The sequence below is a fragment of the Actinia tenebrosa genome, unplaced genomic scaffold, assembly GCF_029948245.1.
Source record: "Actinia tenebrosa isolate PJP-AT-01 unplaced genomic scaffold, QUT_ActTen_1.0 PGA_scaffold1__47_contigs__length_23844297, whole genome shotgun sequence".
NCBI lineage: Eukaryota > Metazoa > Cnidaria > Anthozoa > Actiniaria > Actiniidae > Actinia > Actinia tenebrosa.
This window is the reverse complement of record NW_028292578.1, coordinates 9,428,418-9,446,270: the sequence shown is the minus strand read 5'-3', so window position 1 is coordinate 9,446,270 and position 17,853 is coordinate 9,428,418. Positions and strand designations below refer to the sequence as shown.

Sequence of the window (17,853 nt, the reverse complement as noted above, 5' to 3'; positions counted from 1 at the left end):
TTTACTTTTCCCCGCCCTAAATTTTATTGGCTTTGTGAACAGATATTTTTTTAATCGTTGCACAGTGACCTTGTTAACCACATGACTTTATTTATAAGAAAGACTAAACCAAAAATGTTACACATGACCAGACTCTTATCGATAGCTTATATTGTGGCATCCATTCTTCAGTCGTCTAGGGAGAATGCTTGTTTACACGCCATTAGAGCATCCATGGCGTTGGGTGCAATTCTGAGTTGATCTATCTTTAGGTTGGTAAAATAGTAATTGTAGTCCTTGTACGTGACCCATTTGCCGTCATCATCTCCTTTTGTGTGGTGGCCATCATAAAGTGTTACACCAAAAGCGTCCTGCAATGAAGAAGAAACTAGTTGAGCACTTTTAAACATTCGCACTTAACACGAAACATTCGCAGAAATTTATCTAACGTTTAACTTTTAAATAATTATCACAGAAAGCTAAATTAAAGTCTGTGAAGATACTATATTGGTCCCATTTCGCTTTTAGTCAAATGGAACCAATATATATTCCCTTCTAAAAACTTCCCTCCGTCTATGCAACACTGCGCCATGATTTTCTCATATTCAAATAGTCAGACGTTTAATGATACCTTATGGATGTTCGTAATTCTTCCCTGGTGGAACCTACCACCGCCAGTGTTGTTCCCTAACGTAGCCCCGTAAGAACCTTGAGGGAAGAAGACGATGGAATCCACACCGATTTGATCGGGCGAAGGAATGGTGTCGATGGCCACATTCTGAAAATACCATGAGATCAATCAGTACAATGACTAAACCGCATACAAATACAGAGGTAAAAAATCGATACCTTGTAGGTCTCGTGTCTTCCTGATGGGTCGTTATCGTCCCAGTTGACTGTGTACTCCAGAGTTTCTGCGTTGAAACTTTCAATAGTAGCGTAGTAGAACGCCCATTTATGGTGGTGGCATATCACGTGATCTCCTGGCATTGGTGCGCGGAAGTCCTTTTTTTCTTTCGTTTTGTTTTTAGTTCCAAGAATTGCCTTCACATTTTTCCTAGCAAAACACAAAGATTGCTTAAGGTAATTACGTCAAGGTTTAAGTTGGGTGTAATGTTTTCCCATTTCAGACTACATGTCATTCTCTTGAGTATAAGATTCTTTGTTTGAGCTGTATCCATTTTCATGTGTCTTCTCATGTGCCACCTTTGGACAAAGAAATGATACTCAAGGGAATGACGTGGTCTGAAATGGGAAAACATTACGCCCAAGCCAAAACGGTACCTGATTCACCAACATTCCTTCTTTTTAAAATATAACGTTTTACACAAATGGAAAGGTTTCCTCTGAGGTAGTTCAGTTTGATCATTAACCTTTTGGCTACGATAGTGATAGTCATCATCATTATAGCATGTTGAATTGGATTGGCTTGAAATAATACTAGTTTCACTTACTCGATTTTTTCCAGGGCGTTACGGTAGTTTTCTTCAGTTGTCACAGATTGCATATCGATTATTTCTGTCTCTTGACTGGACACCAACAAGCCTATTACGGTGTCTCGCCAGTCGGAACCTTCTCCCACTACAACTGGAATGATGGGCTTCTTGAGTGACTGAAAATGGAAGTGTTTGTTAAACAACCGACGATAGACCTCTTAAGATCAGCTTGGGAGTAATGTTTTCCCATCTCATACCATGCAAGTGTGATTCTCTTTAGAATATAAGATTCTTTGTTTGAGTAGTATTCATATTCACGTGTCATGATATTCTTGAGAATGATGCGTGGTCTGAAATGGGGAAAAATGGATCCCACTTACTTGCTTCTGCACCCTTGGGCTTTGTGCACTAATGTATCATGCACCCTGTCACATCATGACTCATTCTCATAGAATGATAATTATACTGAATTGACTTGACTTCCCCAACACCAAACTAGGATTACTATAGGTTCAGGTGTTACATGTGATACCATCAGTACACAACTTAACAGCTATTCCCAAAAAAGGTTGGTGCTGGTTTTGATACATGTTGCATATTTACTAAGCTTTGAAATGTATTATATTCATATGTAAATGTAAGCACAGAAAAAAGTATGCCTGAAATACAGACAATGTTTGGGAAAATTCCATATCGTTGTGACCTTTCACTGATTGGATCAGTCACATCGTCCATTGGTATACAACATGCATCAAAACCTTTACCTTTACTTTGATTGGCATGTTGAATAAAATACTCACTTTTAAGGCAAACTGGAACTCTGATCTGCAGTTGTCACTTTTAGCATATTCAGCACTTACACAAACAATCACCACTTTGGCTGTATTCAAACCTGAGGCTATTTGCTGGAACTAAAAGTTGACACTATACATGAATTTCATTCGACCATACCGTAGACTTCATCATGCTCAAAGACACTTTCTTTGCCACAGATACCATAATCATGATCATGAGATAAAGTTTAAATTTCTGAGCACTGAAAAATCCTCTGGATTGATCTCAGTCAGACACTGCTAATTCACAGATACGATTGGAATTTCTTTGTTTAGTTGTTTTGAGAGGGTAGAAAACCTGGAAAACCCGAGGAAAACTCCCGGGGGGGGGGGGGGGGGTACTCCCCTATATTTGCTATACGGGTATGTGCCGCCCTATAGGGTATGGTTTTTCGGCTTTTGGGTCTGGGGTAGGGTATCATTTTTTGACATTTTGTCTGGGATAGGGTATCATTTTAGTCTGGGATAGGGTTAACGATTTGGTCGTTTTTGTCTGGCGAATAGGCTACGCTTTCTGCCGACCAAAAACAATAAATATGTTAGTAAATATTGATTGCAATCGATTGTAAAACCGTATTTTCCATCTTTTAGTCTGGGATAGGGTGTATATTTTTTAGTTTTAGTCTGGGGTAGGATATGTAAAATCAAAATTTTAGGTCTGGGATAGGGTCAGGGTTTTGAGGTCCTGGCGGCACACCCCTACCCAAGTTGGGGTGGTAGTACCCCCCCCCCCCCCCCCCGGGGGAAAACTTCGCGAATCAAGAGGGAGACCTAACAAACTTTTCTCGAGTTTGATGCAAAGTCCAGGAGTGGAACCCGAGACGCACCTTAAGGTAGAGAAAGGTGAGTGTACTGACTACCACACCAATGATTCCCTATACTTACCATGCTCATAGACTCGGCCGATTGGTTAGTTGTCTGGAGTCGTTCAATATCAAGCCATAAAACGAGATCACCGCTTTTTGAGAGATCCTCTTTGATTCTTCTTGCATCTGCAAACTGACTTCCTACGAGTTTTGGAATCTATACATACGAAAACATTTAGAATTTAACAAGCTTTTACAGTATTTTTTTCACTGATGATTTTATTCGCTAGGTCGTACGTACTTGATGTGACTGAAGAGCTTTGTTGGAATTTGACCAGCAGTAGCTCACAAATACATCTGGAGTTGGAAGTTTCTTGGGAACACTTGTAACCGCTGAAATTCCGAGAGCAAAGTAAAGTAAAGGCAAGAATATATAGGTGGTTACCAGTCATCCAAAAGGGAATGAAAAAAACATTCTTATACCAACTAAAACAGGAAAAATGTCTTGATATATCCAGACAACATGGTAGCCATCAAAACCAGCATTTTAAAAACAAGCCGCCTTAATTCTTACCTGCGTCTGTTGTATCAGCTCCAGTCGGCACACTTTTACCAACTGCCTTGAGTAACTCCTGCATCTTCATTTCCTGTACAGTTTTGTCTTTAAAGTGAATGTACAACTCACCAGCGATGAGTAATCCAACAACACTCATCATCCATTCAAATGATTCACCAATGACTACAGGAATGACCGATTTCTTGGCTGTCTTCTTCGCGTACTGGAACTCCTGACGACATATCTCATCACTGATGTTAATAACAAGTAGGAAACATATGAAAAAGGAAAGATGAAATTCCATCCCTTGGAGCAACCCCAACATCAAGATGAATAACACCAGCTGCAAAGCCACGAAACAACAACACTAGTGCCAAATGAGACCGTGCAGCCCCATGCAGTAAAATAGCCATCACCACCACCACCACCATGGCGGCTTCAACCTTAGCTTTGTAGCATCATTTGTATTTTATCCCTCTGAGTCAAATTACATGTTTTATATTCATGCTTAATTAGCGCGGGCATATCAACGGCAACACTTTAAATAATGACTTACTTGGCGTACTCGTCGCTCAAGAATGCTATCACCACCTTGGCGTTATGAATCATTTTGACAGTCTTCATCAGGTCCCCGGATGGTTCTTGACCAACAAGTAAGCCATTCTGCTGCAACTGGTTCCTAATGTCATGTGGGTCGCACATGGCTGCGAGTGCTTCATTGTAGCTTGGCGGCAGATCTTGATTTCCTACCTCATTATTACGTACTGCGTCCAAGCTGTTCAACTGAAAAGCAATAGAGGTTCTTTCAGAGCGGATTTAGAATTTAGACTTTGGATTGGCAGTCGTTGCATTCTCAGCAATATTAAAGACTTTTTTAGCTTGGACGTAATGCTTAAATACCTTAATTTAGAACACGCGTCATTCTTTTAACATTCTTTAGTTACAGTCTAGCCATATTTATGTGTTTGCTCATGAGAAAGATACTCCTAGGGAATGACAGGCAGCTGTTACATTCTCAGAAATGCTATAGACCTCTTTAGCTTGGACTTAATGCTTTCCCATTATAGACCACTTGTCATTCTCTTAGGAATAACATCCTTTAGTTGGGGTATATCCATATTCATGCGTTTTCTCAAAGTGATACCCAAGGAAGTGACTTGAAATGCACTTGCGATTAACATACGAAGGTGATTAAAAAATCACAACTGACTCGCTCTACTGGGAACAGTAGTAAGAACATCACATATTTAAGTCATGACATATTTAGTTATAACAACGTGCGAATATCTTCGAAAATACCTTTGAATAAGAAATAAAGACATCGCAAGAATCAGCAGCATCTTCATTGGTGTCATGTACTGATTCTTCATCGTTTGATGCTTCTGCTGACAGCAAGTCAAGCACGTTGGGAGCAATTCTTAACTGATTTCTTGTCAGGCTGTAGAATTCTGGCTCATATCCTCTAAAGGTGACCCATTTGCCGTCTTCTTTACCTTTGGTGTGTTGACCGCTGTACAGTTTTTCGCCATTTTCGCCTTTAGAGACGAAAGTTATCTTTCCCTGTAAGACGGTGGGAATTAAATTCAGTCAGTAGGGGGACTAGCCTATTTTTATAAATGGTATTTAAGAGCGAGCAGGCAAGGATTGGTGGATGGAATTAGAAAGCAGGCAAGGATGTATGAATGGAACTAGGAAGCAGGCAACGATGGACTGGATGGAATTAGGAGGCATGCAGGCAAGGATGGATGGATTGAATTAGGAAGCAGGCAAGGATGTATGAATGGAACTAGGAAGCAGGCAACGATGGACTGGATGGAATTAGGAGGCATGCAGGCAAGAATGGATGGATTGAATTAGGAAGCAGGCAAGGATGTATGAATGGAACTAGGAAGCAGGCAACGATGGACTGGATGGAATTAGGAGGCATGCAGGCAAGGATGGATGGATTGAATTAGGAAGCAAGCTAGCGAGCAAGAAAGAAAGAAAGGAAGAAAAGAGCAAACTAATTATTCATTGAACAGAAATAAAAGAACGCCTATAAGGAAGAAAAGCAAAAGGAGAATTCATGAAAGCTAAACCTAAAAATTAAATGCAAGCTCAACAGGTATACATCTGCATTATATTTTCAATTTTCAATTTTACTTGATAAAATAACCTACCTGATGCCATCTCTGTCCTCCAAGCCTCACGCCTTCTTCTCCCCTGTACTCACCCTGAGGAAACAGTACAATGGACCCCACAGCCACTTCATCATCATCCGGAACCCTGTCTAAAGCGAGGTTATAATAATCGATAATACGACCAGACGGATCCTGGTCATCCCAGATGATTTCAAACTTCAGGGTACGGGCGTTGAAGTTTACTATTGTCGCGGTGAAGTACTGCCACATACTGACCTCCCACATGGCGAGGACCTGGCAAAAGAATAAGTAGTCCGATTAGTAACGACGACATACATTATTTTGGTGCAAATAGACGTACCCTTCTAGCTTTTTGGGAGTAATGTTTTCCAATTTCAGACCATGTCGGTATGTCATTCTATATAGTATCCTTTCTTTGTTTAATGTCCATATTATAATATAAGACACAAAGCAACAATGATTTTAAAAGAGAATGCCGGAAACGTTTGAAAATATAGGCAAATCATTATGCCCAAGGAGTAAAGAGGTCCATTCTTTTTGGTCTTTGCAGTGAGTCACGTAAGAAAGTTACCCAAAGTTGTATACTTTGTTGGGTAAAGACCTGTCGGCAAAATTGCATGTTTTTTATCGCAAACCTTAGATGCATAAACATAATCGAGCTTAGGAAGGTAGTTTCTCATCTTAGAATGGATGTAATATTTTTGTGGAAAATATTCCTTGTACCTCGAAAATCAAGAGTACAACAGTGATTCCTAGATTTAATGTAACTGAAAGACTTCTGTTGATACTTGTAGCTTAAAATGAAATACATATACTCACAGAGTCTCCAACTTTAGGAAGGTTTGACGACGCTGGCAATGCAGACAGCTGAACAGCACTGGTATTTACCGTAGCAATACCCTGAAATCATACATCACTCAGTGTAAGCTACATGGTGCACCATAAGCCTTACTATAAATACTATACAGACCAAAGCGCCGGGAAGGGACTGGAGCACCTGTCTCCCCCGCAATATTTCAAAACTATAATAACAAGCTGTGCATGAATACACCTATTTCAAGAAAACGTCGGTGGGAGATCTGAAATCTGAGACCGAGTGGACTTTTTTGGGGCTTAAATGTTTTCTCGTTAAAAAAATTAAAATACAACTCGTTAGCGCAGGACATCGCTCAAAGTAGGAATATTTGATATATGACGTGTTGCAAACTACTAAAAAAAAACACAAAACAAGTAACAGCTTACAATCCACAATTCATTACGGACTCAGATTTCAGACCTCCGACCGACAGTGTTTTGAATTAGTTGTATAACGCTGTAATCCCCGAACCGGCGGGTGGTCAGTCTACCCGCCTTTTTCCAAACACAAAAAAATGTGGGCCCTAGACCTGTATTAAATCCGAGTAAATCTGTATGGACAAGCAAACACACAAATAACATTTTATAAAAATTTGAAATGCTGGGTGACATCCAAGGATTAAATTGAAGGAGGACCGAGTCAGCTCTTAGGGGATTCTACTGCATGTTACGAAAATTTTATAAACGAGAAACTAGCTCGGAGATCATAACTAAGAGATTCCACTGCACCCCTCTTCCTCCCAATGTGAGACACAAAACTAGTACGGCATTTCGTGACTAAGTCTTTATGTAAATATTAGAGTGTGTGACGAAATGTTCATGTAACCAGATAGTAGTTTTGTAACCAGAGATATAGATAGGGATATATTCTTACACACATGTACTGAGCATAGATCTCAAAGAAAGAAGCAGTAAATATAAGTTCCAGCAAAAACGTGTCAACTATTGGTTCGAACGGGATCAAAAGTACCGTGTGTAACATTTTGGCGACCCTGCCAGGACCGCTAATCGAGGAATTTCTCGTAAAAAGGCGGTTCTCTAGACCTGGAAGACGATTGACCTCGTGGTCAAAGAAGTTGATGTTGTGTTGGACGCACATGGATACGAAATTAGCGTTCCTTTGAATGCTTTCATCGCAAATAAGTCAAGCATTCCCTTCGTATGGTACTGAAGACTTGATGTACGTGGCCTAAGAGGAATTAATGTCCGTTTGAACGCCAGAAAACTTTAGAGAACGTGGTTTTGCAAGATTTGGGGGTGTGGTGTAATAACAGACCAAGCCGGCTACGATGGATTTTGATTTAGAGGCTCAGCAGTTGAGATTGGAGCAAGAAATTTTAAATTTGTCGCTAGAACGCTTGCAGGAGTTAGCAGAACACCTCAAGGTGCCTTGTGAAGATGAAGGAAAACTAAAGTTATCGAGGAAAATACGGAGGACAGTCGAAGAAGTAATAGAGAGCTCAGAGGACAAACAGTTAGTCATTGAAGACATCGGCAAATTCACCAAGGAGAGCAACACAGCGCAGAAGGATGCTGAATACGACAAAGCGAAGAAAGAACTAGAGAAGATGCAAGAGAACTTCAAGAAGATGATGGAGGATTACCAGAAGCAAATCAACGAAGCAAACGAAAAGTTGGTATCTCTACAACCAGATAACAAATCATCAAAACAGGAAGCAATCGAACCGGTATGTACTCTTAGTGACGTAGGCGTCGTAGATGTACGAAATGCACTCAGGCGCGATTTTCGTATCATTGGTATGATTGGAGGAGATACGCACAAAGACCGCTTGTCTCTCGTAAGTCTCTTGAGGCAAATCGAGGTTGGTCTTAAGAACAAATACAGCGAGACAGAAGTAATCGAAGGCGTGATCAGAGCGATTAGTCCATCACTTAAATTAAGATCTTATTTAGAAATGATGCCAGCGCTAACGATAGGAAAACTTGAGCAGATTCTAAAAGCACATTATAAACAGAAATCTAGTACAGAGCTTTACCAAGAATTGACAACGGCATGTCAGGCTGCGAAGGAGTCTCCGCAAGATTTTCTAATTAGAGTCATGGATTTGCGCCAACAAGTTCTCTTTGCATCGCAAACGAACGAAGGAACTGTTAAGTATGACTCTGCGTTAGTAAATGGTTTATTTCGCCACGTGATCGAGACCGGCCTGCAGTCGGAATCCATACGCACAAAGCTTCGGCCACATCTGTTAAACGCTGACGCTAGTGACGAAGAGCTAATGGAGAAATTAAATGCTGCGGCGTCGGAAGAGTCTGAGCGCATGAGTAAGCTGAGTCCTGGGTCACGCAAAGCGCTCGTTAATCAAATTCACGCTCCTGTCGAACAAAACGATAGAAAAATACCAGCGCCAAAGAACCATGGCAGTGGGAAAGCACAGAGTGAAGATAGCTACATGGCAACGCTCAAGGCTCTTCAGGCTGAAGTGGCTGCAATTCGATCGGATTTAAATAAACCGCGCGAAAGAAGGAAGGAAGAGAGGAATGTTCGCCGTTGCACTAAATGTGAAGAAAACAACGCTGAAAGTTGTAGTCATTGTTTTAAATGTGGATCGGGTGAACACTTCGCGCGGGGTTGCAAAACAAAGTCGGGAAACTCCCGACGGCTACGCCCGGGGGACAGGGAGTAGTCCGGGAAAACAAAGAGTCCCATGTGTGCGTGTCGTGCGGAGTACAAGGGAAACAAGAAACAGTCATACTTTGTTCGGGATGCGAAAGTGTTAATTACTGTTCAAGTGCGTGTAAGTTTGCACATTGGAATGAGCACAAAACACTTTGCAATGCAATAGGCTATCTCACCCAGCAAGAGAATGAAGAGATGAGAGAACAAGGATTTTACCGCACACACCTCACGCCAGGACAACTCACCAAAGTTGTTAATTTGGTGGGGAAGAAATGCATGATAACTTGTTTGTTAAATGGTCGCAAAACTGATGCATTATGGGATACTGGGGCTCAGGTTTCTATCCTCCCCAAAGACTGGATTGACAAACAAATGGATGGGACTACCGTGCGTAAAATAGGGGAACTTTTAGATGGGCAAAATCTAAACCTGACAGCGGCCAACGGTACCCCTTTCCCATTTGAGGGTTGGGTCGAAATAGACTTTGAGCTTTTGTCAGGAGGAGAGGGAGCTAAAGTCAAAGTTCCTTTCTTGGTTTCACGAGACCAATTAGACACACCTATTATTGGGTACAATGTTATCGCAGAACTTGTTAAACGTGAAGGGGAAACAAAGGACGGAATAGTAGACAGTATGGCGGCGACAATGACTCATCTGAAAAGAAGCGACGTAGAAGGGCTAGTGAGTACGCTGCGCGCGGTTGATCCATACTGCGAACTTGCCGAAATTAAAACTTGCAAGCGAGACATTGTAATACCCAAAAAGCAAGCAACAATTATAAAGTGCTCAGCAAAGGTTGGTCCGACTGAGGGTAAGATTCCAGTTTTATTTGAACCAGACCCCCAAGCCTCGTGGCCGAGTGAAATAAATGTACCAGAATCTGTAGTGACTATCTCGGGAGGCTCATCCAGTCGCGTGAAAATCAGTGTCGAGAACCACTCTGACCATGACGTACGTATTAAGGGCCACACTGTTCTCGGTAGCCTCTACCAAGTACGGTCGGTGACACCTGTCGAGGTAACACGGAGGGATCTACCATGTCAACAAGCGACACCACCCAGCGAAACGGATTTTAGCGCCGAGGAAATCTCCCACCTACCTAGCGTAGACGGCCTGACAGACGAGCAAAAGAACATCGCTCTGAGCATGCTCAAAGAAGAGGCCCACAGTTTCTCCCAAGACGACAACGACATCGGCTGTGCTGAAGAGCTGCAAATGTCTATCAACCTGTCAGACACCAGACCAGTCCAGAAAACGTACACAGCAATCCCGAGACCTCTGTATCCTGAGGTAAAACAGTACGTGGAGGACCTTCTAAACCGTGGCTGGATACGACACTCGAGATCCTCTTACTCTTCACCAGTAGTGTGCGTTCGTAAGAAGGATGGCAGCCTACGTCTGTGTGTCGACTATCGTCAGCTGAACGAGCGCACAGTTCCAGACCGACACCCACTGCCGCGTGTGCAGACAACTCTAGAGAACCTTGGAGGGAACAGCTGGTTCTCGTTGTTGGACCAAGGAAAAGCCTATCACCAAGGATTCATCCATCCATCTTGTCGAAACCTTACAGCATTCGTGACTCCATGGGGCCTCTATGAATGGGTTAGAATTCCTTTTGGTTTAATGACAGCGCCTGCTGAGTTCCAACGATTCATGGAAGGCTGTCTCCACGACATGCGAGATGACTGTTGCGTCCCCTACATCGATGACGTCATCGTGTACAGTAGGACTTTTGAGGACCATGTCGAGCACATCCGACAGGTTCTACGTCGTTTACGATCCCATGGTATTAAGTTAAAACCTGCTAAGTGTAAGCTGTTTCAAAGAGAAGTCCGTTACCTGGGACAAATCGTATCCGCAGAAGGATATAAACCCGACCCATCGAACGTTGCCGCAGTACTAGTACTGAAAAACTCGCAACCCAAAACAGTCGGGGATGTAAGAAAACTTCTCGGGCTGGTCGGATATTATCGGCGATATATTCAGGACTTCTCAAGGATTGCGTGTCCTCTGTTTGAACTCCTACAAGGACGAAACGAAACTAGCACACCAGAACAGTGCAAGAAAACGTTCCGCCGTGGAAAACGAAGTCAGCCTGCCGTTTCGTCCTCGCAACCAGTAACCTGGGCAGCCAAGCATCAGGAAGCCTTAGAGAAGCTGCTGAATTGTTTGGCTACACCACCCATACTTGGTTATCCAGACTACAACACGTCGTTTGTACTGCACACAGATGCATCAAAGGAGGGATTAGGAGCCGTGCTCTATCAAAGGCAGAACGGTATTATGCGAGTGATAGGGTATGGTTCGCGGGCACTCACGAAGGCTGAGAAGAATTACAACTTACATTCAGGCAAACTAGAATTCCTAGCATTAAAATGGGCTATTTGTAACCATTTCCGCGAATATCTCTATTACGCACCGCAGTTTACCGTCTACACAGACAACAATCCCCTTACGTATGTACTGTCGACAGCTAAATTGAACGCGACCGGCCAACGTTGGGTAGCAGAACTTGCTGATTTCAGGTTTTCAATCAAGTATCGCCCAGGTAGCGTAAATGGTGACGCCGATGCTCTCTCGAGAATGCCTCTTGACATCAACACCTACATGGAATCCTGCACAACCACGACAACGAGAGAAGACGTCTCAGCGGCCTTCAATGGACTCCATGCTCAAGAGAAAGGTGAAGCCGTCTGGATAGCAGCAGTGGGTGGTACTCTAATAACTCCAGATGAAGAAATGTTGAGTGGAGTGACAATTAACGGCCTCCCAACAGATACCATTTTGGAAGCTCAACGACAAGACCCAGCAATAGGACGCGTACTAGCCATGAAGACTGAAGGACGCTGCCCCACAGTCAGAGAGATGAGGAGGGAGCAACCACAGACAAAATCTCTGGTTCGACACTGGAATAAACTACATATAGACGACTGTGGACTACTACGCCGACATATTGGAGAGTATAAACAGCTTGTACTTCCTCCACAATACCACAACTTAGTGTTCAAGGAACTCCACAAGGATATGGGACATTTAGGGGCAGAGAGGGTTGTACACCTCGCACGTGAACGAGTCTTCTGGCCAAACATGGAGAGAGACATCACTCATTTTGTATCTCACGTATGCGAATGTATCAAGCAACGCAAACCGAATCGAGAGACTCGTGCTCCTCTGCAACCCATCAGCACATCCGCGCCTTTTGAACTAATCTCTGTGGACTACCTTCATCTAGAGCGCAGCGTGGGTGGTTATGAGTACATACTGGTAGTAGTCGATCACTTCACTCGCTTTGCGCAGGCATATGCAACTAGAAACAAATCAGCAGCAACTGCAGCTGAACGACTGTACAACGACTTCTTTCTCCGATTCGGATTTCCTGGTGCAATCGTACACGATCAAGGAAAGGAATTTGAGAACAAACTCTTTCAACAACTCCAGCGTCTATCAGGAACATCTCGAGTGCGGACGACTCCATATCACCCACAGTGCAATGGGAAAGCAGAGCACTTCAATCGGACACTGCTGTCGATGTTAAGAACTTTGCCTGAAACCGCGAAAAGTAGATGGAAAGACTCGCTAAATAAAGTAGTGCACGCGTACAATTGTACTAAAAGCAGCTCAACTGGTTACTCGCCATTTTATTTGATGTTTGGCCGGACTCCAAGACTACCGATCGACATAATTCTCGGAACATCAAACAAAAAGGGAACATCCAGCTACACCGAGTTCGCTAAGAAATGGCACACAGCAATGCAGGAAGCATACCTGAAGGCAGCGAAAAATGCTGATATCTCTACCTCTAGAGGAAAGAAGAACTATGACCAGAAGGTTCACTACACACAGTTGCAGCCAGGTGACCGCGTTTTGGTCAGGAACCTCTCTGAACGTGGAGGGCCAGGAAAGCTTAGATCACATTGGGAGGACAAGGTTCATGTGGTAGTACAAAAGAGAGAGGGAATCCCGGTATACGTTGTGAGACCGGAAGGACGCCCAATCGACGGTAAAAGAAGAATACTCCACAGGAATCTACTCCTACCATGTGACTCACTTCCACTGGGCCACACCCAGCTACAAATGGAACAAAGGCAAGCAAACCAGAATCAAGATAGACCGGCCTTGACACAACCTCAGTTTCTAACTAATGACAGTCCATCTGATGACGAGTCAGAAGAACAGTTTAGAGGGTTTTTACCAAACGAACTGAATCCAGCAACTAATGAACGTGAACATAATGAGTCAGCGGAAACAGACCCCCCACAAGAAGACCAGGTATCCCAGCAAGACAATCTACCTCAGGAAGACTACGCAAGCCATGACCAAGCTCAGAACCTTGAGGACGCTCAACCTCAGCTCATCACTGTAGGCGAACCTGACACAGAATTAGAAGCAGTTCCTCCTACAGAACCGGAAGGCAGACCAGTCCGCGAGAGACGCCCTCCACAGACGCTAACCTACAACACTCTTGGGACACCAATGACTAACTGGTACCATGCAAATGGTATCGCAGCTTACCCTTATTACGGAGGGACGTATCACTACCCCGCTCCTGCACACGGAGGGACCTTCATCAACCCACCAGTCTTGTCTAGACAAGGACAAGTTCAACAACCTTACAACCAACCTGTATACCCATGGACAGTGTATCGCCAACAGTTTAATGGCTACAACACTTACAACCCGCAGTACTAACAGATATATTTTTAGCATATTATTCTTATAGTTTATCAAAAAAAAAAAAAAAAAAACTGGAACGGGACTGTGTCAAATACACAATGATTAGTCAGGGACTACACACGTCCTACTACACGAAACATTAGAGAGACGACGTGCCCAGCGCCGGCGGACAAGAGAAGTCATATGGACTATAGAAAACGAGACAGCAATTAACTGATTGGGCCTGATCAACCCAATTCACTTGAACTCTATAATCTGTAGATAGTCTTTGAATAGTGTACACGTCTGATTTATGTTTAGTGTTTTGTCATGTCCAGGAGGACATCATTTTAAGTGGGGGAGTATGTGAGACACAAAACTAGTACGGCATTTCGTGACTAAGTCTTTATGTAAATATTAGAGTGTGTGACGAAATGTTCATGTAACCAGATAGTAGTTTTGTAACCAGAGATATAGATAGGGATATATTCTTACACACATGTACTGAGCATAGATCTCAAAGAAAGAAGCAGTAAATATAAGTTCCAGCAAAAACGTGTCAACTATTGGTTCGAACGGGATCAAAAGTACCGTGTGTAACACCAACATCAAACATAGCAATTCAGTAACTTACTTACCTGAGTCTTCTTCAAATTCGAAATTTCTTCTTGCAGTTTTTCATTTTGTTTCTTCAAAGCTTCCAATTTATTTATCAGCTGATTTTCGTTGTCATCAGAAGCACCGTAATTTGTATTCCCTCCTTCACCGCTACGAAGAGCATCGTTTTCTGCTTTTAGCTTTTCTATTTCGACTTTATAGTTTTCTAAGTCTTTCAGAATTACACGGTTTTCGCGTTTGCTTGGTGTACAACCCATGGCTGAGTCACTAAATGTGTGGCTTTGCAGTAACTTGTCTTGAACCAATAGGATCTGAACAAATATAACATTTCGTTTTAATTTCTCAAAAGACACAAAGAGCAGGACTGTTTTCGGATGGTGTCCCAGAAAAATCTAGGATTTTTTCGTTTTGGCTGCCATCTATCAAGTTTATGTATCTCTGGAAGTTATGGAGGACGCTCAAACGCCATATTTAAAAAACAAAAACAAAAAACTAGAAGAAATGCGTTGGACGAGCCATTAGATTGTTTGTTTGATATGCAGTTGCTCACCATGCTGCGTTGTATAAAGTTGCTTATCAAATGTTGCAGATGACGTCATAGCCGCCATCTTGGTTGATCAACTCTCAAGAGTGGCATCACACATTTCTTCGATCTCGAACAACTATTACTTGCCACCATCGTTGCAGAGATCTTCAAAATGATGACATTTCGTGCGCAACGTCGTAGAAGTATATAGATTTTATTAATTCTGCAACATTAGTAGCTAAGTTGCGTGTAAGCATTGCAAATGTACACATACGGGACACATGGTTAAATTGCGTTATTGCAACATTGCGCACTACAGTTAAAACACTATTTGTGCTAAACAACTCAACAATGTTTCGCGACAACTCGCACGATAATGAAAGATGTGATCTTACTAGCGCATACTTCCTAATCGATGTAAGTAATCACCCCTATATTATGAACACAAATATAAAGATTCGAGACCAGAACCAGAAGGAACGGAGCTCAGTATTGTTTGAATTTAATCATGGCGGTAGTACAAAATTTCGATTCTTGTCAGTGAACGTTTTTGCAAGTTTTCGCCAGTCAAAAGCAAGATCGTATCATCAGCGCATGATATAGTAAAATACTTCAGTAAACATAGCTATCATCGAAATGACTTTTGGTTTGAGACGGACTGAAAATGTGCTCCTTCGTTCTATCATCTAACTGGTGAAACGCCAGAGACTTTTGAAGGATAAGTATAGTGTACTCCCTTGGATTGTCCAACTAAGATATCTCATTTTACACAAACGAATGCAGTTCTGCTCTACAATCCATGGCGTATGCCGTGTATTTCACGGGTTTATGAAGATATGAAAACCACTCTAGGAGACGACGGACCAATAGATTTTTGAGGGGGAGGGGGGTGGGTAAAAACTAAAAACAAATTCGAGCACAGCTTTAAAGAGTGAGAAAAAATCGCGCATAAAAACAGTGCCAGAAAAATAAATTCCAAATTATACCCAAAAAATATCCTGCACAGCCGTGAGGCATAAAAGAAAATTTCTGCACAAAACAAATTGCCAAACCCCCCTCCCCCTCAAAGATCTAATGATCCGTCCCTAATGGTAGCTACTTAATAAAACAAATGATAAATTTTGCATTATTGACATAAAAAGATATAACTAGCTAAAAACTAGTGTGAGCTGCGTCGGTGTTTCTAATGAAACAGTAATGATGAAAAGGTAAATTATACACCGTGAAAAGATGAAAAAACTTACTGACGTTTCGGACGCTAGTCCTTCGTCGGAGTAAAAGACTCTTTTACTCCGACGAAGGACTATCTAGCGTCCGAAACGTCAGTAAGTTTTTTCATCTTTTCACGGTGTATAATTTACCTTTTCATCATTACTGTTTTATTATTGACATATTTAGTTCTGGTTTATTGAGTCGAAGTCAGTTGTGACGTAGCCTGCGTGCCTCCGAACGTTTACTCGTCTTAGCCTGCACTGCATCCGGAATTTTCTGTCGTACTTTACGAGTAAACGTTCGGAGGCACGCAGGCTAATCACAGAAAATTCCGGATGCAGTGCAGGCTAGTTGTGACGTTATTAACTTAAAAACTCTAAAAAAAATATAAATAAATGAAAATTTCCGTATTGATTTATGTTTTATCAAACTCCATGTAAAATAAACTTGTCCCCGGTTTTAGAGCAAAATAATCAAAACGTTTCTGGCTCCCACACACAAGTTTTGTTTTCGTTGATTCCGACGAAATATTCAGTTTTCTTTGGATTCTTTTGTTATTTCAAGTAACATAATAAGTCAAGTCGTTTATTAATTCATCCTAAATCTCTTGGGAACCATACGAACCACCATCATCAAAATGAAGCATTGTTGGTTTTTGTTTTGTTTTATGTTTTTCATGTGAAATTTATTCATCAAGAAAAGATAAAGTATAACGTGAACAAATCTCTTTTAAACGTAAATATTTTGTATAAAATTCGTTAATTAAAACGACTCTGGATAAGTATTTTTCAGGATTGAACTAAGCTCAAGAATATAAAACTCTTTAAATAGAAAATATCATCGGGAATAACTGTAGAATCTCTGACTTTGCGGTATTCTATTGTTGTGCCAAAGTAAATTATATTTATGTGTTCCTCTAGGCGCTGCTTTATATACTGTAGTCAATGATAACGAAATTGGAAGATCGAATTTGTGCGCACTTTCGAGGTAAAATAGAATGCATAATTTTCCCATCCAAATCTCGATTTTTTTTACATGGCTAATGTAACAATAAACTTGGAGCAACAGTGGGTTTCTGATGTGATCATGGCGCAGTGGTTTACTAGTAGTAAAAAATCGATTTCACCTCATGACAGAGCGGAGAGATTACGTTGGATTACAAATATATGAAATGAAAATACATACATAAGAAAAAAGAAAGGTTACCTTGGTTAACGTCAATCTTCAGTCAACTTTAATTTTTCCTATAGTCATACCTGGGTTGTTTTGAGGTTTTAAACTTTAGCCCAACTGGACCTTGAAGTGTACGTCTTGTCGCATCATTTATTCATTACACTACATTGTTGCTAAGCTATGGAAAACAAAAAGACTTCGGTTCAAATATACTAAAAATTTCAACGTAAAATGAGCAAAGATCATCCCCTCTGGCTTCTAAATCGTCTGGTTTCTTAATACATGAGAACGGTTAATCTCCGAGGTATTTGTTAACTGAAAAAGAAATGTTGGACTCCCTGTGTTGATCTCCCGAACTAAAGACGAACATTTCACGACATGTAATCGACTGATCCTTGTTATCATTTCCACTCTGATCGATCAC

At 41.7% G+C, this 17,853-nt stretch overlaps 1 protein-coding gene across 1 annotated transcript; it reads right to left on the bottom strand.

The window, feature by feature from the left end:
- Window positions 1–70: 70 nt before the first annotated feature.
- Window positions 71–17,838, bottom strand: LOC116301857 (uncharacterized). Its single transcript, XM_089033070.1, has 14 exons — window positions 17,463–17,838; window positions 14,539–14,829; window positions 6,571–6,651; window positions 5,770–6,024; window positions 4,910–5,170; window positions 4,167–4,393; window positions 3,629–3,861; window positions 3,356–3,447; window positions 3,134–3,271; window positions 2,216–2,326; window positions 1,434–1,591; window positions 829–1,036; window positions 611–757; window positions 71–350 (listed from the first exon to the last, which is right to left on the bottom strand). The coding sequence occupies exons 2-14, from the start codon at window positions 14,773–14,775 to the stop codon at window positions 168–170; spliced, it is 2,331 nt and encodes a 776-aa protein (XP_088889196.1). The 5' UTR covers window positions 14,776–14,829; window positions 17,463–17,838; the 3' UTR covers window positions 71–167.
- Window positions 17,839–17,853: the final 15 nt, after the last annotated feature.

Excerpts from the sequence above, each read along its gene's own strand:
- LOC116301857 (XM_089033070.1), bottom strand. The coding sequence starts at position 14,775 with ATGGGTTGTACACCAAGCAAACGCGAAAACCGTGTAATTCTGAAAGAC. Across the intron at positions 6,652-14,538 it reads CGAATTTGAAGAAGACTCAG|GGTATTGCTACGGTAAATAC; the intron begins GTAAGTAAGTTA and ends GTATGATTTCAG. Across the intron at positions 758-828 it reads GAAGACACGAGACCTACAAG|AATGTGGCCATCGACACCAT; the intron begins GTATCGATTTTT and ends TGGTATTTTCAG.